The 22,242-nt window shown below is 38.0% G+C and overlaps 2 protein-coding genes across 5 annotated transcripts; both read left to right on the top strand.

Moving 5' to 3' along the window:
* The first annotated feature begins 905 nt into the window (after positions 1 to 905).
* lin54 (lin-54 DREAM MuvB core complex component) lies at positions 906 to 17,840 on the top strand. 4 transcript variants are annotated; one of them, XM_084400544.1, is made up of 14 exons: positions 906 to 1,089; positions 4,908 to 5,613; positions 7,411 to 7,528; positions 7,628 to 7,779; positions 7,900 to 8,055; positions 8,193 to 8,400; positions 10,761 to 10,831; positions 10,956 to 11,153; positions 11,231 to 11,322; positions 11,422 to 11,493; positions 12,590 to 12,692; positions 12,898 to 13,035; positions 13,138 to 13,340; positions 16,554 to 17,840. In XM_084400544.1, exons 2-14 carry the CDS (start codon positions 4,933 to 4,935, stop codon positions 16,750 to 16,752), a joined length of 2,391 nt encoding a protein of 796 aa, XP_084256670.1. In that variant the 5' UTR covers positions 906 to 1,089; positions 4,908 to 4,932; the 3' UTR covers positions 16,753 to 17,840. The 4 variants fall into 4 exon arrangements, with proteins under 4 accessions (XP_084256670.1, XP_084256672.1, XP_084256673.1 ...); XM_084400546.1 differs by having other exon boundaries at positions 913 to 1,089; positions 7,628 to 7,761; XM_084400547.1 differs by having other exon boundaries at positions 927 to 2,281; positions 7,628 to 7,761.
* Positions 17,841 to 21,023: 3,183 nt separating this feature from the next.
* inip (ints3 and nabp interacting protein) lies at positions 21,024 to 22,148 on the top strand. Its single transcript, XM_084401223.1, has 4 exons — positions 21,024 to 21,203; positions 21,504 to 21,600; positions 21,756 to 21,846; positions 21,939 to 22,148. The coding sequence occupies exons 1-4, from the start codon at positions 21,179 to 21,181 to the stop codon at positions 22,035 to 22,037; spliced, it is 312 nt and encodes a 103-aa protein (XP_084257349.1). The 5' UTR covers positions 21,024 to 21,178; the 3' UTR covers positions 22,038 to 22,148.
* Positions 22,149 to 22,242: the final 94 nt, after the last annotated feature.

Below are 22,242 nucleotides of genomic sequence, written 5' to 3'. Positions count from 1 at the left end.
TAATACAATATAATGTAACATAATATAATATAATGTAATAAGAGCTAGATTTAGTGAATTCATAACTATAAGTAAACAGTCTAAATGTTATGGCAACAACATATACTATATTTTTATTTACGGTACACAAATATAATATAATATAATAATATTTTATAAAAATGAAATAAAATAAATGTTAATAGATATGAAATTAGGCACTTTCTGATAATTTGTCATTGATGTTGTTTTTAAAATATGATACAAATGGCTACATCAATATCTAATAATATAATCATTATTTTATATAAATTAAATCAAATAAATGTTAATATATATGTTAAAATGAGTTATTTTCTGATAATTTGTCATTGCCACTGTTTTTAACATGATATTAAAGGCTACATCAATATTTCTGTTGCACTCTTTGTCCTTACACACGTTTATTGTTTACGCTATTTATTACTTTATGAATAAGCCACATTGTAAGTGATGTCATATCTTGATATGGCACGTTAAATGGGCTTTTTGTATAATTTACTCGAACATTAACCCTGATTTTTTATTCAGAATTAAAATAAACATACTAATTTTTGACCACAATCCATTCAATTGTTTTTTGTTTTTTTTATTATTATTTTTGAACAAAGATCACAGGGGATACATATATATATATATATCACACAAAAGGCAGGATAAGAAACTCGAGGTAGAGCAAGGCAATAAAGTACATTTTCAAACAAGATACAGTAAACAGAGACAGTCTACTAAAATTAATTCATAAAACATTTAAATTAATAGAAATGAAACATACAATACATAAATAAAAATAAATAACATGAAACTGAAAACAATCCATTCAACTGTGCGCGTGCAGCACGGGCGGAAGTTGTGGCGTGACGTCATTTGTTGTTTCCTGTGAAGGCGTGGCTTGATTATGGGATGTTAGAGGTGAAATGGCGCTCGGCGCGGTATTTTAAACAATCGTCTTCGTCTGAGAGTGGATGATCGACACGATGCAGCAGCGCGTTGGATGTAGCAGCGCGTGATCGAGCGGAACGCGCGGCGGATTTCAGAAGAGCGTCGCGACACTCATCACCTCGAGCAAGTGTAAGACGCGCTTTGAGCTCGGCTGGGGTTCGCGAGGGGCACGAGAATATGATCGCGGCTAGTTGAGTTAGCCGCGCTGCTAACAGTGCAGTGTCAGCTGATGAGCTGATGCCCGTCCGCGTCACACACACACACACACACACACAGCTGGTCAATGCCTGCTGGGCTTCTGAGTCATCAATCAGATATAGCCAAAGGTTACCGCACGCGTCGAAGCGTTGCAGGAGTTAATAGTGGCTAACTGGTTAGCAGTTGAGGCTACTAAACCTGACAGTGAGTGACAGCGAGCTGCTGACCCGACGCGCCTGTCTGTCATACATTTAGATACATGTAGTCACAGGTTCACTATATTATTAGCACTATGTATATATATATAGTGGCAGAGTGACCTGTTATAAACCGTGCAAACAGTATTATGGTTATAAAAGTTTATTCAAATTGAATTTACTTTACAGTTTTCTATGCTCTCTGTTTTATATTACTCTCTTTGCCATTAAGACTTAGAGAGTAACTTAGTTAAGTGGCTTTTGTTTGTGTGACGAACTCTTTTATTTCACATAGTTTTTTTGTACTAATTCCTTTTAATCAGAATCATAACAGTGCACAATTTTTGGTTTAAGGTTTTTGTACTCGTGTCGTGTGTATGGCTTTCGTTATCTTTATCCGGGTGAATGACAGCTTGAGTCTCCGTTCATGTTTACTGTATGAAAGACATGCAGTGATAGTAACTGGCGAGGCTGTCATTCTGACAAACGCCTTTTATTGTTCCAGTGAAGAACGAGCTCGAACCGAATAATGACAGACTAATAGTTTTAATTGTCAAATCGATTATTGCGAGCGTCACTTGTCCATACTTCGCCCCCTTTGTACTCTAACTATGACAAAACAATAAATCAAGTTGTTGTTTTCTTCTTCTCCTGTTTCTCGTTTCCGAACTGATGACGAGATGAAAATGGCGGATCTTTCGAAATCCTGCCCGGCCTGAAATAGACCCTCAGCGCGTGTTAAACTCTCTTCAACAGGGCTCAAATCAAGAGGAAAACACCCCAGTCTACAGTAACTCTCGAGCTGCGCTCTGTGTAGTGTAAATATCGATATTTCCATGGCAACAGAATAGACAGTAAAGCAGCCGCGTCGAATATCAACAAACTCCAGCTGACGCGAGCCGAGTCTCACTGAAGTCACTGCTGAGGTAAAGGATTACACGCGGATTGTTATTGTCAGGCATGTACAAAGAGGCCTGCTGTTGTTTCCCTCTGTTTAAAACTGCTGTATGTTGCGTTTAGCGATTAAACGCGTGCATAGAAGTGTTTTATTGTGTACTTAAGCACATAACTGCTGTCGTTATTAGCAGATTGTCCGTTTTATTGCTAGTTAATGTTCGCTGTGAGTGACTGCTGCTTTTAACATATAACTGCTGGTTAGCTCTTGTGCTAGTTAGCCACATAGCAGCTGTGCGTAAACCGCTCGTCTACACTGCGAGCGACGCGATCAACGCCGCCACCGGGGGCGACTGTAGAGGGATTGGGAATGGGAGCGGTCGCGTCGTCTTGTGTACGGCGTTTAGTAAACGCGGGGGTTTGAATGGCCCGCCAGCTGACTGCTGCAGAATATATCAGACTGTCTGTGCTGATGTGGTTGATACGATGAGACCTGTGAAGTGCTGCAGTCTTTATGTGAGGATATTGTAATGTAATGCCATGTAAAAATTCGCCTTTGATTATATGTAAATGAACAAAGTTGGTCATTGTTGTTCCCAGTACGGTACTTTCAGATTTCATAAATGCCGTCTAGACATGTTTATAAGGCTGAAGTGGTTATGTTTATTAATACATACACGCAGGCCTGGAATTCACTGGGGGAACATCTGTTTTCTTTTCTTTCTTTTTTTACTTTCAGTGATTTTTTTTTTTTCTGATGTATTTCAATATAAAGTCCTCTATAATCTATGATAGCATGTAACATTATTTCCTTCAAACAATGCTCTCTTCAGTATCAAGACAGGCACATGAAAGGTCAATGAGCAACAGTTATGAATTGTGTGTGTGTGTGTGTGTGTGTGTGTGGCACAAACTCTTCATTGAACAGAATTTGCTTGGAGATAATTACCTGTTTGATTTTGGCCAAATTAAAGATACATAGTGTAGGAATCTGTATAGGCACACTTTTTTTTTTTTTTTTTTTTTTTTGGTGCATGCAGAATTGAAGCGGTCACACAAACCCTTTAAAAACCTTTGTCCTCCGGTTAAAGAAATGTTTTGGATGTCGACCTCTCAGTTTAGTGCTTTGAAAATCAATAATTATTAAACGTGTTTAAAGGTGAATCCAGGGAAGTTAATGTGCATTATAAAAGTCATTACATTTTAGATAATAATGTGTCTAGAATAATTGATAACATTGACTTAGCCTATCCCTTTTCTTGAACAATGGCTAAAAGGGTTGAAATGTGATGTTTATCATTTTATAAAACTTTGTTTTGTGAATGTTACCATCGACATGTTTAAAAAAAAAAAAAAACACATTTCTACCTAAACATGTCGGTCTGTTCTAATATAATTTTCTGAAATAATTTCAACTGCTGATTCTTTTTTCCCCCCAGAATTGAAAGAGTAGACTATAATGAGTTGATCTCCCCTACTTCTCACAACCTGTTTCATCACACAAAGTTGTGATGCTGTTTTTTTAAAACTCAATTCTAGTCTATAAAAGTCAATTTACAAAAATATTTAATCAATTTGAATGAATTTTTGTTATTTAAACAAATCTGTGAATTAATGATTCAGTGACTCACTCATAAAGACTTCACTTGTTTCATTACTGGATGAATCAGTGATTTTTTTTTTAACGAATCTCTTGAATGAATGATTCAGTGACGGATACATTTAAGTCACTAGTCGCCACCTACTGGTGTAACGATGTGACTGATACAATCTTTATTTGAAGCATCAAGTTACTTTCAAAAGGTGATTTACTCTGTTTTGATCACTACCGTAGACATCAGTGTTTATATCTGAACTATAAACTTTTATCCCAGCACTTCTGTGTTAATTTGAAGTTAACGATACTGTGTGGTTGAAAAGCTGTTTCATACATGACTTCTCTCTCTGTCTGAAGCAGCGTTTCCAATGAGTCGAAGAGAACAAAATCGTCACTAACTGATAAACTGGTGCTAAATATCACTTGAAAAATGGAAGTTGCTGCAGTGGGAGAAGCCACTGTATATAATACAGAGCGCTCGGATGAAACGCAATAAAGTTATCTTGCTTTCGGAGGCGGAACACAGTCGTGTAGAACATTTCTGGTAAATTATACCGAACCACTTTGACGACAGATTTTGCTCAGGCATTTCAGACGCTGTGCAATGAGATCGGTCCGCTGGTTGGTCCGTCGTCATCACGTGACCTTTTTTTGAAGCACATCGAGTAATTTATTCGTAAATGTTTTTCCATCGTAGTTTATGCGCACGTTTTCCGACTCAATTGAGCGCATTTCTTTTATTAGTGCATTTTTAGAATTTATATGGATTTTGGCATTTACATCCAGCATTTTATTTATGCAATATCCCAAAATGGGCATAAAAATAGGTGACGTGACACCTATATACACACATACACACAATAATTATACACAGTACACGCACGTATAATGTAAACACAAACTTTTATTTTGGTATATTTATTATTTGGTCGCAGTCTTGAGGCCTTTGCTTGCTGTACACTTTATACTTTATCAGTGATTTATTCTTATCTCTTGCTTATGGATGTTTCTGTTCTTTTTATACATTTAAGAATTGTGCCTTTTTTTTTTCTTTTTTCTAGTGTGTTTAGAGTATCTTTGTGCACAATGGATGTGGTGTCACCTGAGCTCAACAGCCTCCTGCCTGATGAGATCATGGACACGGAAGCTATCGCGATGGAAGAGGACCTTCCTGCCGAGCACCTCGCTCCTCCTCCTCAGTCTGAACCAGATCCAGCGCAGGTTCCTATGGAAACAGAGGTGCCTGAAATCGTCAGCCTGTGTCCAGCCACCACGTCTATGCAGATGACCTCGACCTCCACTAATGCTCAGTGCAGCACCAGCACGGGAACTCAACTCCTCCTCGCCTCCTCCGGCCTCATGGCTGTCACCACCACAACCCCTGCCAAAACCACCAGTCCTGCATCAGCTCAAAACCTCCCCAAAATCTCCAGTGTTACTGTCCCAGCCAACCACCAGCTCATCATCAATAAAGTGGCCAGCTCGCCCGCTGCGGATGGCAAGCCTCCAGGCGCTGCTGTGCTCAAGCCAGAGGGACAGAAACTCCTGGTTGCTGGTCTCAGTAAAACAGGGCAGCCCATTATGTTGGCTCTGCCCCACACTTGGAACAAGCCCGCCACTACCCAGGGCACTGGGGATGGCAAGGCCCAGGCGACGCAGATCAAGATGGTGACGGCAGTGGGGAAGCCTGTGATCGCTGTGAGCTCAGCCAGTCAGCTGATAGGCTCCTCCACGACACTGCAGGCCCAGCAGCTGAAGACCCTTCAGGTGGGTGTTTATCAACCTCTCGGTGTAACACTGAGGAGGCAGACGTTACATAACTGAAGCGGCAGGCCACGCTGTGTTGGGTGGGTGTGAAATTACCATTTTTATATTGAGAACCTGAAGAGAACTTTGATTTCAAGGTTCTTTATTTTGGCCTCAGTTTCTTTCTTTTTTTCGTGGGAGTTATACGTATATGTAACAACGAGGTGTAAACTGTAGCTGCTGCAGCTGACTGGTTGTTAGTGAAAACGCTGGTTACACTTTATTTTAAGGTCCGTGAAACAGTGTAATTATACATTTACTAACTAATAATTAACTACTTGTACTTACTATAAGGTTAGGGTGTGATTTTTAGGGTTAGTTGCATGTGATTATGCATCATTTATAGTTATTACTACAGTAACTATATGGACACTGTATAAAATTCTGGTAACACTTTATTTTTACACTTTTAAGCATTGAAAAAAATAGAAAAATCTTCAAATTTGTAAAACATTTTGCTTATGAATGCCATTTTTATTACTATATTTTTTAAATTGATTGTTATTTATAATATAATATTTATAGTAGTCATATTTGTATTACTCTATTTTTACATGAGCTATTGTTATTGTTATAGTATAATTATTTAAAGTCATATATTATTTTTTTGTGCTATTATTATTTAAAAATAATACAAATGTAATGATAATATTTAATGTTTGTGGTCATTTATTTTTTAAGACTGCAAGTTAAATGTATTTTAAAATGAGCTACTATGATCTTTAATATAATAATTTCATATATTTCTTTTACAAATAAGTCATATTTGTAAAAAATAAATGCCTTTTTTAATATTGATTTTTAATTTTTTTTAATCCATTATTCTTTTTTATTGTTAATGATTATATATAATATTTATATTAGTCATATTTTTAAAAACCTTTTTTCTGTAAGGACATGCTTTTTTATTTTACTGTATTTTTTTTAAATGAGCTATTATTATTTTTAAGATTATATAGTAATTTCTAAATGTTATAAATGCAAGAAAAATGCTATTTTAATGCTGTATTTAAATCAGTGTTATTGCTATTATTTATTAAAAAAAACAAATGAATACTCAATTCAGTTAAATGCATATTAAATATCCTTAATAATAAGTAAAGTTTGATTAACTGTTAAAATATTGTTAAACGGAGAGTTGACCCAAAAATGAAAATTCTGTCATCATTTACTCACAAGTTGTTCCAAACCTGAATGAGTCTCTTTGTTCTGCTGAACACAAAAGAAGATACTTGTTAACCAGACAGTGGCTGCCGACAATGGCAAAGTCAGTGGCTACCGACAGTTATTTTTTTTGGTCAACTATCACGTTAATATGAATTTAAGAAGCTTAAAGGGATAGTTCACCCAAAAATGAAAATTCTGTCATCATTTACTCACCCTCAAGTTGTTCCAAACCTGTATGAGTTTCTTTGTTCAGCTGAACACAAAAGAAGATATTTGGAAGAATGTTTGTAATCAACAGATCTCGGTCCCCATTGACTTCCATAGTAGGAAAAAAATATACTATGGTAGTCAATGGGGACCGAGATCTGTTTGGTTACAAACATTCTTCCAAATATCTTCCTTTGTGTTCAGCAGAACAAAGAAACTCATACAGGTTTGGAACCACTTGAGGGTGAGTAAACAATGATAGAATTTTCATTTTTGGGTGAACTATCCCTTTAATGATGAAAGTACAATCTTGTTTCCTGTTCAGTGTCACGGTCTATCAAAAGCAACTAAAATAATCGCCAAGTGTCGTGTTTCTCCTCACAGATCACAAAGAAACCACCAGTATCTACAGCTGGACCAATGATAACAAAGCTCATCATCACAAAGGCCCTGAACAGTAAAGCACTGACCAGCCCAGCTTCAGTGTCTCCTGTAGTGACTGGTAATCTTCTGTCTGTATTTATAACATGAGCAAAAGTGCAGTCGTTTTTATCAGCACGATTGTCAAATCTAAATTTCAATCCCCTTCTTTTGCCAACAGGGCGAGTTCTTACCCAGAGTACCCCTGTGACACCTCCACGCACCATTTCCATTGGCGAGGCCATAAGCACTGTGACGCAGAACACGTCTGGTAACAGCAAAGTCGCCATCTCGCCTCTCAAGTCTCCCAGCAAGGTCTTGAATCTTTCAAATGTAAAAACTTGCATCACAGTTACATTTATCTGTCTTTGTGGTGCCAGATTTTTCTCTGTGATGGCCACACTCTGGTTTCTGATGTCAACCCTCTTCCTCATGTTTCTCCTCTGTCTGTAGTTGACTGTGGTTTCGGTGGCCAGTCAGTCTCCAAACTCACCCCAGAAGTCTGTGACACTGCCGCTCAATGTGGCTCTAGGCCAGCAGATCCTCACGGTTCAACAGTCTGCCACCACTTCTCCAGCTAAAGCAGGAACCAGCCAGTCCACCGCACAGGTACGCCCATCTAGAGTCTTCAAAAAACCAAACCAGTCTGCTGTCCTGTCTAATATAGATTTTAACAAAGCCTGTGTGACATTGTAATTTAGTGTACAACAATACAAAACGATGTTTTTATCTGTTTTCATGTATAGGCTGCAAAGCCAATGCAGACAGTTACAGTGGGAGGGATGGGAACATCCCAGTTTAAGACCATCATCCCCCTCACCACACCTCCCAACGTGCAGCAGATCCAGGTGCCGGGCAGTCGCTTCCATTACGTGCGTCTGGTAACGGCCACCACCGGCAGCGGCACGGCACAGACGGGAGCCAGCATCAACACCAACCCCTCCATACAACCCGGTCAGTGCATCATGTGCAGGGATGGGAAACCAAACAACTGAACAAATACGGTTTCTCTTTATGATTCTGTTTTCATATAAGAATTATTTACAACTTTTATGGAATAAGTAATTGGAAAAAATGCAGTTCCACTGCCAAATAGGGCTGGGTAATAAATCGATGTATAGTTCTGAGTCTTTTTTGATATTAACCTAAATCAGGTGCATGTCACTAGAAATCTGCATGTAAGTCTGTGTGAATGGGCGGTGCTATATGAGGACCTGAACTTAATTTCATGAGCTGTTCTGTTCACTTCACCAGCTTTTCATTTGATAGAAGCGTATAATACATTATAGCCGCTTTTCCACCGAAATTACCCGGAACAATTTGTCCCAGGAACTTTTTTCCCAGGAACCTTTTTTGCCCCAGACCGGTTGCTTTCTGCGTTTACACCGCGGTCTAAAGTACCGGGAAGGTAAACTGCGCGCAACTGCTCCTCCCAGTCTGCGACGGACAGTAATCAGTTTTGAGCGCCACATTTATAAGTATGGAGGAGATTCAAACTGTGCTGCAGTTATTGGTTTACTAACGAGGTAGGCTAATTAACATAACAAAATAGACGAGCACTGATATTAAAGCGTGTTCAGAAAGCTCGTATGCGTATAAAATTAGACAAGGTACGTTGTGAGATGACTGGGAGTCTGGGACGAACGCGCAAAAATTTCCTTTTGCGCAAATACTCTTAAAAAAAGCCTGAACCCCGTCTATCAATCATAAATAGTGACAGTCTTGTAAATAGTTGTTTGTTACCAACCTCAATGCGCTATTTCAATCCTGTTATAGTAAATTTGTAACATGGTTTGCCTTGCAATAGATGACAATGTGTAAACATAATGACTTAATATTAAAAGCTGTGGCAGAAAAGAGACGAGCACTGATAAAGCGTGTTCAGAGCTCGTAATGCTAACGTTAGATATAAAATTGTATGTTATCAGCTATTGCGGACATTGGCCGTGAGATGGCTGTGACGAACGCGCAGAAAGTTTCCTCTTCCACAAATACCCAAATAATAAAGCCTGAAACTCGTCGCCAGTCCCCCAGTTTTTTTTATTAAATTCCATATTTGCAGACAGACAACTTTACTGCATGAAGCCACTTTTTAAAAGGGAGGTTAAAAATAAAGAAAATGCTGCGTGGAGTCATCCAACCAAAATGCGGCGTGAACACAACCAATCAGCTTGTGCAGCGCACAAGTCCCACCCCTGAAAGTTCCTGAACTTTGAAAAAGTACTACCTCATGAGCAGGGACTATCGGAGGGGGAAATATTTACCCGGAACTTCATTTAGACCCTGGTTCCTGCGGTGTAAACACATCGAGTACCAGCCCAAAGTTCCTAGTTCCTGGGGAAAGTTCCTGCGGTGGAAACGCGGCTTATATCAATATATCAAGCTTATTATATATTATATCATAGAATAGCATACAGCCCAGATGTTTATTCATCCATTTTAATTTATGCGGTATACAAGTTTTATTGTGCCACACCATATTTGATTTGCAATTTAACTAAGCAATTTGTTGTAAATTAATTGTTAAATTTTACATTTGTAAAAGATTGATTATGTTATTTAATTATTATAAATATTAATTTATAAAACTTTGATCAATTTTGAATGTTTTTTTTTTAGAAGTGGCGAGTGGCATAAATGCAATTCTACAATTGGCCTTAATTGTATGTTAAAGGGGACCTATATTGCAAAATTCAAAAATGGATATTTACAATAAACTTCAGATACATTCAGGGGACAACTGAGACTTATATTGCGTCTTGTAAAAAGGGGCACAATAGCCTTTAAATAAAAAAACTAAAGTAGTAAAGTTTCATTTATTTTTATGAAATAGTCAAAATGCATCATGTGTAGTACACTACGAATATGAACGGTGAGCGTATCAGTAACTTAAAGTCTCACGGTTACTTGTAGCTGTTAGTTTCACTAATGTTCAGGAACTGGACTGCATTGATCACACTGTATTTTTGTTTTATTCAATAAAGAAATGTGCCCGTAGGAGTCATTCTGTGAGCGGACTACATTGTTTTGTGATCTAGATTCATGTTTCTTTTTTTTCTTTTTTTATTGATCCAATTGTTTGTTTGATTTTGTTCCCAACTGTACCCCTGTGACTGTCTTTCATAATACTCTGTTAAATATTGTTTTAGTCAGTGGTCCTTCACTATGCTGCTCTCTTGCCATGCAGTATTGTTTTTATAGTGGGTGCACTGCAGCGATCCATTTAAAAATGATTTTAATGCTATGATTGTATATGAATATGGGAATTTAAGAAAATCTAATAACATTTAGTTACTTTTGTCTTGTTTGCAAAGCCAAGTCTGTGATGATGAACGCTGCGGTACGGATGTCTGTACCCATCGTCTCGGCACAGACCGTCAAACAGGTACACAGTGAAGCAGTTCTGCACACAATGACACCATTCTTATGGATGGGCGTGCAGCTTTTGCTCTGGTTTCTGTATGGTGTTAATAATCTGGAACATTTATATATATATTGTTTGTGCACAGGTTGTACCCAAACCCTTGACGTCAGCAGCTCAGGTGGTGACCACCAGTCAGACCCCCCAGCGTCTCATCATGCCAGCCACACATCTGCCACAGATCCAGCCCAACCTCACCAACCTGCCGCCGGGCACTGTGCTCGCCCCCGCCCACGGCTCTGGGAACATGGGCTACGCTGTGTTGCCGGCCCCATACGTTACGCAGGTCCGTATGTCTCTCCTGGAGCAGGACGGATGAGTTTGGTTGCTTGTTGGACTCTCTCACCATGCTTGTTCCCATAGATCCCCCAGCCTGCGTTTGTGACTTTGACCAGCAGCTCCACCTTCTCAACAGCCACTCCCATACAGACTCAAGCCAGGCTTTCACTCAACGGGTGAGCCGAGCACCACACGCCTCGCTGTTACGTGTATATCAGTTGCATCAAAATATTTAATTAACCCTCAGGTTACATTCTGCATGTGCTTTATTACAGTTTATCGACGTCAGAAGCAACCTCAAGGCCGAGAAAACCCTGCAACTGCACACGGTCACAGTGTCTGAAATTGTATGTTCCCCAGCATTTGTTTACTTTCTCTGAAAATTGCCCATATAAGGTGTAATCTGTGTGAGCTGCTACGTTTGGCAAGCGCTTTCATAGTTTCCAAATCCAATTGTGTGATTTTTACAACAACTTCCTTCCTTTTAACAAACCTGTAATTCAGTTCTCATACTGTCAAATTCACCAGCAAGGACTGTTAATTCTGACAGACAGGAAGGGGATTATCAGAGGTGCAAATATAATTTTACATTTCTGTCAAGCAGTTTCAATATTGACATGAATATTTTTTTCAAGCTTTGCCTGTAGCATTTCATGTACTACCATTCAAAAGTTTGGGGTCAGTAAGATTTTTATTATTATTTTTTTTTTAAGAAATTAATACTTTTATTAAGCAATTATACATGTAATTGATCTGAAGTGGCAGTAAAGACATTTATAATATTACAAAATATTTCTGTTTTAAACTAGTTCTTTTTTATTGATGAATCTTGAAAAAAAATGCATCATGGTTTCCACAAATATGAAGCTGCACAACACTGATAATAATCAGAAATGTTTCTTGATCATTAAATCATCATATTAGAATGATTCCTGAAGGATCATGTGACACTGAAGTCTGAAGTAATGAAGCTTTGATCACTGGAATAAATTACATTTTACAATATATACACTTAGAAAACATAAATTTTCAATTAATCATATTTCACAATTAGAGATGCACCGATGTATCAGCTGATTTAACAAACCGATAGGATATTATGTAACTGCATGAAGGCACGGAGTTGTACAATATCTTTCTATTTATTAAATAAATATGTAATGTTCTATAAGTAACAAATATCAGGATCGGCCATTAGTTGTTTGTTAAAATCGGTATTGGCCAAAAGAATTCCTGTAGGAGCATCACTATTCACAATATTTCTGTTTGTATTGTATTTTTGATCAAATCAATGCAGGCTTGTTGAAAAGAGACTTTACCGTTCCCAAACTTTTGACCTGTAGTGTATCTCTTGGGCAGTTTATTTTTTATTTTATTTTTATTTATTTTTTTATGAATTGTATTTTGCATAAACTCAAGAGTTCAATGTCTCTCGTCTCACAGGTATTGTGATTGCTTTGCCAATGGGGAGTTCTGTAATAACTGTAACTGCGTGAACTGCTTCAACAACCTTGATCATGAGAGTGAAAGACTGAAGGCCATCAAGGTAATGAATTACTGCATTCCTATTGATCGACATTGGCTTTTTTTCACTCGTCATTATTTTCCATCTGCCTACAAACACTTCAAAGCAATAGCACATCATTGCCCTTGACATCATGCCCTTGTCTCACTGATCAGGACAGTTTTGCTGTAATGCTTTGAAGTGCATAGGTATCAAGTGAAGTAAGAAGTAATGTGTTTTTTCCCAGGCGTGTTTAGACAGAAACCCTGTGGCTTTCAAACCCAAGATTGGTAAAGGCAAACAAGGAGAGTCGGACCGGAGACACAGCAAAGGATGCAATTGTAAGAAATCTGGCTGTCTGAAAAACTACTGCGAGTGTTATGAGGTGAGTGTTTTCACGGGTCAAAGGGCAGTGGTGCCCAAGCTCTTGTGGCATATGGTTCGTTTTCAGTTGTGTTGATATTATTCTTATGTCCGTTCGCATTAGGCAAAGATCATGTGTTCGTCCATCTGCAAATGTATGGGCTGCAAGAACTTTGAGGAGAGTCCTGAGAGGAAGACGCTGATGCACCTGGCCGACGCTGCAGAGGTGCGGGTCCAGCAGCAAACCGCAGCCAAAACCAAACTGTCCTCACAGATCTCAGATCTGCTCACCAGAACCACACCAGCCCTCACCAGTGGAGGCGGGAAGTAAGTCTTTCCTTTAAAGGCACAATATGTATGATTTTTGGATTAAAATATCCAAAAACCACTAGAAAAATGGTATATATTTTGTTGACTTGTGTTCTTCCACTATCCCAAATGTTTCCAACAATGTTTAAATCCAGAGAAATCAGTAATGGCCCGTGTCTTTGTGTCTCTTGTCAATGATGTCATATCCGCTTTAACCTCGATTTCCAGTTTTACTTCAGTAGAAACCATAAAAAAAAAAAAAGATGCTTTCATATTTTATGTTTTTTTAGACAGGTGAGCAACTGTTTGGATACCTTTATCGGATTAGTCTTATTGTTTGAATCTCTTGTTTTCTTGATTTACAGCAAGAAACTTGTTTTGTCAAGTGTAAACTCATAAAATCAGAAAGAACTTTATTTGTAGAAACCATAATACAGCATTTTCTCCACCGTACAATGTTTTAAAATGAATTGCATGCCATTTAGCAACACAAGTCATCCAGCTTTTATTATGATATTGTAATATCGGTCTAGCTCACTGCAATGTGCAACAAGTGTCTAATAGCAGTCACCGAGCGAAAGCACAGATAGTTCAAATAACTTTCAACACACTCAAACAAACGTATTTTTATTATGATTGTTTTGACCAAGTAAAAGAGCGCTGCGTTACCCCACAATTTTAATTCGACAGACAAAGTGACGTGTTTGAGTAATAATTCAGCACTCGCGGCTGTTTCACAGGCTGAAATAAAACAATGTGAATTTAACTGATCAAATGTAATTGTAACAAAGTTCAGGGAAGGAGGCAGACGTTTAACGTAACTTTTAATCCTAAAATAAACTTAAAGTTAGCTTCAGAATTAAAATTTCCTGATAATTTACTCACCGCCACGTCATCTAAGATATTCATGTCTTTTCGACTAAAGAAAGACATGAAGGTTTTTCAGGAAAACATTCCAGGATTTTTCTCCATATAGTGACTTCAATGGGGTCCAACAGGTTGAAGGTCCAAATTGCAGTTTCAATGCAGCTTCAAAGGCTCTACACGATCCCAGCCGAGGAAGAAGGGTCTTATCTAGCCAAACCATCGGCCATTTATAAAAAAAGATCGCAGTGCTAGTGCAAAATTTGTGGTTAAAGTATATACAATTTATTTTTTATAAATGACCGATGGTTTGGCTAGATAAGACCCTTATTCCCCGGCTGAGATCGTGTAGAGCCTTTGAAGCTGCATTGAAACTGCAATTTGAATGTTGGACCCCATTGAAGTCACTATATGGAGAAACATACTTTCCTCAAAAACCTTAATTTCTTTTCAACTGAAGAAATTAAGACATGAATATCTTGGATGATGTGGGGGGTGAGTAAATTATCAGGAATTTTTCATTCTGAAGTGAATTAATACTATAAACAATAAAAGGAAAGGAACGGCAGCAGCCGACTGCTCCATTAAAGAATGATAAAAGCTCTGGAGCCCATGGGACTCGAGACCGGTGTCGCGCAGGTGTCTGTCTCTCATTAGCATTCGGTCCACCGGCCTCGTTCCACTCTCTCGGCTCTCGGCCCCGCCCTGCTTCATAACGCAGTAACGTTAATAAAACTTAAATACATTAGCTCATCCATAAACATGATTTCAGCCGTCAGCCACTTAACAATGGCCAATGAACCACTAGAACACCTTAGCAACTCCCTAGCAACAATCCAGAACACTTTAAAAACCATCTAGTAACTTCCTAGCAGTGCCTTAGCAACAACCATCCAGAGCTTCTTAAAGGGTAGATAGTAGGGCTGCACGATGTGAGGAAAAGCTGCGATGTGCGATAACATTGTTTAATATTGCGATGACTATATGACTTGCGATAAATATTCAAATGTGAATGTTAGCTATACTGTTCCCATGTCTTAGTGCTTTAATAGGTTCTTTGCGTGATAGGTCAAGCGTTTATTACCTGCCTGGTTCAGATTACATGATTTTAGCGCGATTTTGACACAATCCGTTTGACGTAGGGTGTCGTGGGGGGATTCGTAAACTACAACGGGCGTCGGGACGCAAGATTCGATCGTTTCATCTAGTATCTATGAAGTGTGTCATAGTGGGCGACAACCTACGCGAGAGTGCGAGCAACAGTGTGTGTGCGTGTGTGTGAATGTTTGCGGCACGCAATGACTGGTCGGAAAGCAACGTGTAGTCTGACATGTTTCTTGTCCACGACAAGATTTTAGGAGTCAAAATCGTGTAATCTGACACAGTGACTATCATAACAGACACAAAAATTGTGTAATCTGAACCAGGCATTATTCATCGTGTCAGGCTGTCTGTTGCGATGTGTTCATCGCGCGAGTTCAGCCCTAGTAGATAGTTCACCCAAAAATTTTAATTCTGTCATTAATTACTCACCCTCATGTCGTTTCAAACTCGTAACACAAATGAAGATCTTTTTGATGAAATCTGAGAACTTGCTGTTCCTCCATTGACAGCTACACAACTGACACTTTGTCGGTTCAAAAAGTTTATAAAGAGGTCGTAAACTAATCCATATGAATTGAGCGGTTTAGTCCAAATTTTCTGAAGAGACATGAACGCTTCATATGATGAACAGACTTAATTTAGGCTTTTATTTGCATATAAACATTCATCAACTCACACATCAGTAAGCTCAAACATGTTCGCTTGACATGCAAGAGTCAATGAGGTTCATTCTCGTTCGGTTGAGCTTTTATGTTCGCTGATGAATGTTTGTATGTGAATAAAAGCCTAAATTCAGTCTGTTCATCATTCAATCGAGTCTCTTCAGAAAATTTTAGACTAAACCGCACAATTCATATGGATTAGTTTTCCAAAGTGTCAGTTGCTTGGCTGTCTGTGGAGGGGACAGAAAGCTCTCAGATTTCAATAAAAAATATCTTAATTCGTGTTCCAAAGATGAACGAATGTCTTACAGGTTTGAAACAACATGAGGGTGAGTAAATAATGACCGCGTTTTCATTTCTGGGTGAACTATCCCTTTGACAACCATTCCACTAACGTCTAGAAAGATTCATCACTCCCTCAGCTGTTGTGTTAGAAACCCTCATGCAGCAGCATTTATTAGTTTTTGGTTATTTACTTCTATAAAAACAGAGAAATGCCATGGCAATCTTCTAGCAGCTGTCTAGAAAGCGCATGGAACACTTAAACACCCTTTGTGTTATTTTAGTGTTATAAAATGGTCTTCCTGTAATCTCTCTCTAGGTTGCCGTACACATTCGTAACAAAGGAAGTGGCGGAGGTGACGTGTGACTGTTTGCTGGAGCAGGCGGAGCAGGCGGAGCTGGCCAACCAGCCTCAGGCCGTGGCAGAGCGCCTCATCCTGGAGGAGTTTGGGCGCTGCCTCAGGAGAATCATCAGTTTTGCTGGCAAAGCCAAGACGGACTGCCCCATCAACTGCTAGACCCGGGCCTGGCAGAGCCATGACTGAGAGCCCTTCATCCCGCCCGCTTGGGTCCCACGGCCCAGTGCGCTGCCCAACCCAGAGTGGCGGACCACTGAGGACACTTCTGCCCGCCCCTCATATGAACTCACGGGGCCTTCTAATACAGAGAGACCAAGCAGAACTTCCCATTGGCCTCTGACACAACAGATGTAATGTGTGTCCGTCGAGCCGGAGGACACACTATATTCAGTAGGAGGACTACAGTACTTGATTGTAGCCCCTGCAAGTGGACTTGCACTGTTTGCTTTCCTGGAAGGGGATTTATTTTAGAACAATCGATAACATTTTAAGGTAGTTTTGTTCTTGTTTGGCAGCGTTTTCCACTTTTAAATGTGTAATCATGCTATTTGTTTGTCTTTTAAAACTGGATTTTCATACTACCATTCACTGTCGTCAGAACGCCCTTTTTTCTTTTTCTTTTTCTCACTGCTAATAACCTCGGGATACGCCCGGAACTTCCCTGCACACGTCATTAGCCGTCTGATCATGACTTGTATACAGTAAGTAGCCTGTACTGTAGCTTCATTATATTTATTTGCTTGCAGCAGATTTTGTTCCTTGAGCAGAATCGGGTTCGTCTTCACCGTTCCTTCTGTGTTCCGAGAATACACGCGTTCAGCCGGGAAGGCCGTACTTCATCCCGGACCGGACGAGCCTGAAGAAGCAGAGCATGAAGCGGTACAGAGATCCTGTACTCCCATAAGTGCTTACAGCCAATATATATCGGATAAGATTAGATTGAAATCTTTACTAATGGAAAAAACAATCCGCTAAATAATATTCAGTCTTAGAGCTTGTTTGAACATGCTCCTCCACTTCAGTTTACAGGGGAATTAAGACTCTCCTGAATGATTGTGGGAATTGTTTTCTCTAGGTTTGTTTTTTTGGGCAGATGATAGTTGATGAGCTCTGTCAGGGTTTAATTAAATCAAACCAGTTTGCATACATGGAGTCGACGCATGTAGTCGCTGAAATGCTTTATGAAGAACATGTCCGGCCTATTTTATTACATCCCAAAATAAAATGAATATTTCTTAATGAAAATGAAGCATAATTTAGGTCCTGTTAAGTTTTGTTTGTTTTTGCATTTTCACATTATATTCATTATTGTAATGCACCCCCCCCCCCCCCCCAATTATCATTATGCATAAAATGAGAAAAATCTGATTCTCATTAGTGTAATTATAATTTGTTTTAAATAAGCTTAAAGTACAGTTTGATTGGTTTTTTTGTTACTTTTTAGTAATGTAAGATTATTTTACAGTAATGTTAATTAAAATGAGTTTATTGTTTGCAAACAATTTTATTAAACAATATGATAATTGTGTATGATAAAAGGAAATTCTTATTCTCATTACTGGATTATTGTATTAGTTTACAGATTGCATGAAATTATTTTACAGTAATGAAAAATATCTAAAATAATGATGTTCATTATCACTGTAAATGCAATTACTTTGATTTATTTTATTGAAGTACAGATTTCTTTTTCATTTTAGTAGCATACAATTATTTTACAGTAACAAGAATCAAAATGATATCTATATATTTCTTTATGGCCCTAAAAATGGGAATATGTATATAATCCCTTTTTTATCTTTTGATTTTGGGGTGAAATATGATGTGAACATGTTCTCTTTGTTTCATTCAGTGTGGTCTGTTAACTGCTATATCTTCTTGAAGGCAAGTAACAGAAACTCAAGGTTGAACCCCTGACCTGAAGCTCGTCTAGGTTTGGTTTAGGCCGTGATTTGTTTGGCACAGGTGTTTAATACAGACTTTCAAGCGTCATTCTTCATTCAGTGCCTTCTCACAAAACTGCTCCAGCCATTCCCCCCCGTCCTTCGTTGAAGTCTTGCTTTCTTAAATGCATCACCCTTGATGACTAATGAAACATCTTCTGTGTGTAATCTGCCATAAATAGTTTTTAATCTGCTTTTACTCAGTTTTATTTGTAATACCAGACAGCCAGAACTATGAACAAACATACTAATCCATATCTTGGCCAGACTCAAATATGCTTCTTGAATGCAACTTTTATTTTATCACTAAACAGACCATCGAACTGTCATGAAGCCGTTTGATTCTTCGTGTTTTAGCTGAAGGTTTCTGATCTGATCCATGCGTTTCACAGCACATGTATTTCTAATTCACTGCTAAACAGCTGCTTCAGTGCGTTTGTGCAAGCGGTTTAATAAAAGCGCAAACCGCTTATACACCTTATGCCTTAATAACCACCTCTCAGGGCTTTTTATGTAAATATGTGCGTTTATGTAGATGCATGACTTCAAGCGATTTAATAAGCTCTGCTAAACCACTCCTGAATCACATTATTGCATTAAAATCTTTCAACAGCTGTATTGGATATAGCGTCTTTGATCTTACTAATAATGCATATGCCCATCATATATTTGTTAACCGTTCTGCTGGCATTGCGAAGTCTTAAAGGGTTCCTCACCTGTGCCATCCAAACCTGTCATCTTTCCAGTTTCAGTTGTTTATAGGACATCCTTGTTTGTGGATTTTATGGTGATAAACATTATATCGTACTCTAGACCCTTTCCTCCACTATATTTCTGACAGATGCAAATGATTTTCAGGTTGTACTTTTGTCAAAAAAAGATGATGAACAATGGGCTCACTGTATCTTTGTATGTAGCCAGTTAATGTTATCTTGTATATAAATGTAAATGAACGTTAGTGCGCCTTTTTACCTTTCTGAAAATTGCCATGTTTTTTTCTTTTCTTTTTTCATAAAGTAAACCCTTCACTAATGTGTAAATGTTTTCCTGTTTGATTTCCATATGGTGAGATGCATAAAGGCAGGTGTTGTAGTGTTTGAGTTTTGCTACAATTCTAATCTTTTCTGTTTAATTAAAATCATTAAAAGACTGACACTTAAAATAATAATAGACAAAAATAAGTTAAAATCAATTTAATTTCAATAAAATATTTTCTAAATACTGCATTATTTAATATTTGCATCAGAAAATGTTACATTTTTAATATTTATCATTTAACAATATTATTATTTGCATTTGCTGTGAAGTTTCTGATACATTTAGGGCAGAAGTTAATTGTATTGATTGGATGGTTGTGGTTTGCTATTGGTGGATCTCATGTGAGTGACAGGTTGCCCCGCCCTCTCGCCAGTGAACACATCATCAGAGAAGAGACGCTGCAAGAGGGAGGGGAAGTTATTTTGTTTAACGATTACGAGAACACATTCATTAAAAAAATAATATAATGATGTGCACGGATAAATAATTTATAATAAATACTGCAGTATAGGCCCATCCCATAGAAATAAGTCCATTCTGATTTCATGGTGACTTTAACCCTTTCATGCATGAATTATGATAACCTCAGTCAGGATTTTTTTCCAATGTATTCTTATTGCTCTTAGGGCAGCAATAATACAGCAAAATTGTGTGTATTAAACAAACTAATCAACAAAATGGTATACAATCATGTGAAAACTATAAAATATATAAATGCACAATATTGGAAAGGTAATTGAACTTCATACAAATTGCACTTCGCGTATCTTTGATATCAGAACATGAGGATGTGATTCCATCAGAGATCTCTACAGCCTGTCAAGGTACTGGAAACCCGACCCAGAGTGTCTCAATTTACCCTTATTAGCTGATAATTCAGATTATGTTCAAGATGGACCCATGTCTAACAGCTCTCCTCTGAGAAAACATAGCGATCAGGTGTTTTCAATCTCATCTGAAATAAGCAGTGTTGCATTACACAATTACTTCTTTGATGTTACGAGTAAAGTAATGCATTACAAGTAACGTGCATTACGTAATCAGATTACTTTTTGATGTTAGGAGTAATGCATTACAAGTCACATATTATGTAATCACATTACTTTTTTTTATGTTAATGTAAATCACATTACTTTTTTGTTGTCGGTATAGGATGATGCACCAGGGTACAATGTAGAGGTTGATGTGCAACTTTGCCCATGCAAATGCAAGAACATGCTTTTTTAATAGCTGTCCTTTGTAGTGCCCTCAATGCATGAAATAATTAAGAAGGAAAGATACCTTTCCTATTATGTAATGGGAAGTAGCATATGCTCTGAAATTTCCATTATAGACGTAGTTCGCATTTATATTTACCTACATTTACAATGTAAATAAAGCGTTTAAACCCACCCTGTGGTTCACACGTGCAGTTGCTCCGATACTCCAGATGGCGCTGTTCACAGTAGCGACGCGATGATGAGCTCTTACCGAAGAAGACAAGAGAGCTGCTTTATTTATCAGAGGAGACCATGCATCCGTTTTAGATTCTATTTATTGATTTGACTCAGTATTTTAGAAGTTGTTTATTCTGTTTAATATTTAGATATAGAGCACATGTGGAAATGGCCGCAAATCCGCCCGGACAAGGTAATTGTTGTTGTATATCAGTGGGAATAAACAGCTGTACTGTCATTTCTGATATTAAGCTCGGTGGATATGATATTATACTGTACTGTTTAAATCATTTTCAAAGTAACTCACTAAATACAACAAAGTTTAGTTATACAGTGCGATGAGGCCTATCAAACATTTAAAAATATAATTAGTCGTTTTGTCACAATCGCACAGTTATTATACAAGATTGGCTTCAAATAGGCCTACAGAATTTAAAATGTGTTTGCTTGCTTTAAATTAACAATTATATATCTGTACATTTGTTCTCAATAGGATTTCAAAACAAAAACAGGGTTGCTATTCTAGCTGAGCTGGATAAGGAGAAGAAACGCCTGATCCAGAGTCAGTCTATGAATAATCCAGGAGCCAGGTACTGTTTCAAAAACATAGATCACTGTAAAAAATTCTTTATTTGTATTTTGTATTTTCTCCTAAAGAATCCTGCTGTTAAGTCAGTATTTGTCTTGTAAGATTGTCAATATTCTTTTTTTCCCCCATAACTTATAATATAATGTGTTTTCCCAGCATCCCACTCTCTAGACCAGCAGTAAATAAAGAGTTCAGGGATCAGGCCGAACAGCAGCACATTGCAGCACAGCAGAAAGCAGCTTTACAGGTATACCGTAAGCTTCATGTTTAGAGTTTCAATATTTATTTATTATTGATAATGTCCCATCAGATGAGTATTTTTCTCTGGTTTGGTTTCAGCACGCACATGCACACTCGTCAGGCTTCTTCATCACTCAGGATTCCTCCTTTGGTAACCTTATACTGCCTGTGTTACCAAGACTCGACCCGGAGTCTTGATCAGTTTTGATGCTACTCTGACATGGACTTGCTAGATAACGTTTATTTTTCATGATTCTTTTTTTTTTTGTCTATTTTTTTATGATTTTACATAAAATGGAGAAAAGTTAACCATTATTGTGTTGTCATTTTTAATAATGTGATATATATACGATGATAGGATGTCCTACCTGCCTTTCAACATATGTATTTCTATACCTCTGCA

Source organism: Rutilus rutilus (genome assembly GCF_951802725.1).
Source record: "Rutilus rutilus genome assembly, chromosome: 25".
Classification (NCBI taxonomy): Eukaryota; Metazoa; Chordata; class Actinopteri; order Cypriniformes; family Leuciscidae; genus Rutilus; species Rutilus rutilus.
Note: the sequence above shows the minus strand (reverse complement) of the source record. Positions and strands in the feature narration are given on the sequence as shown.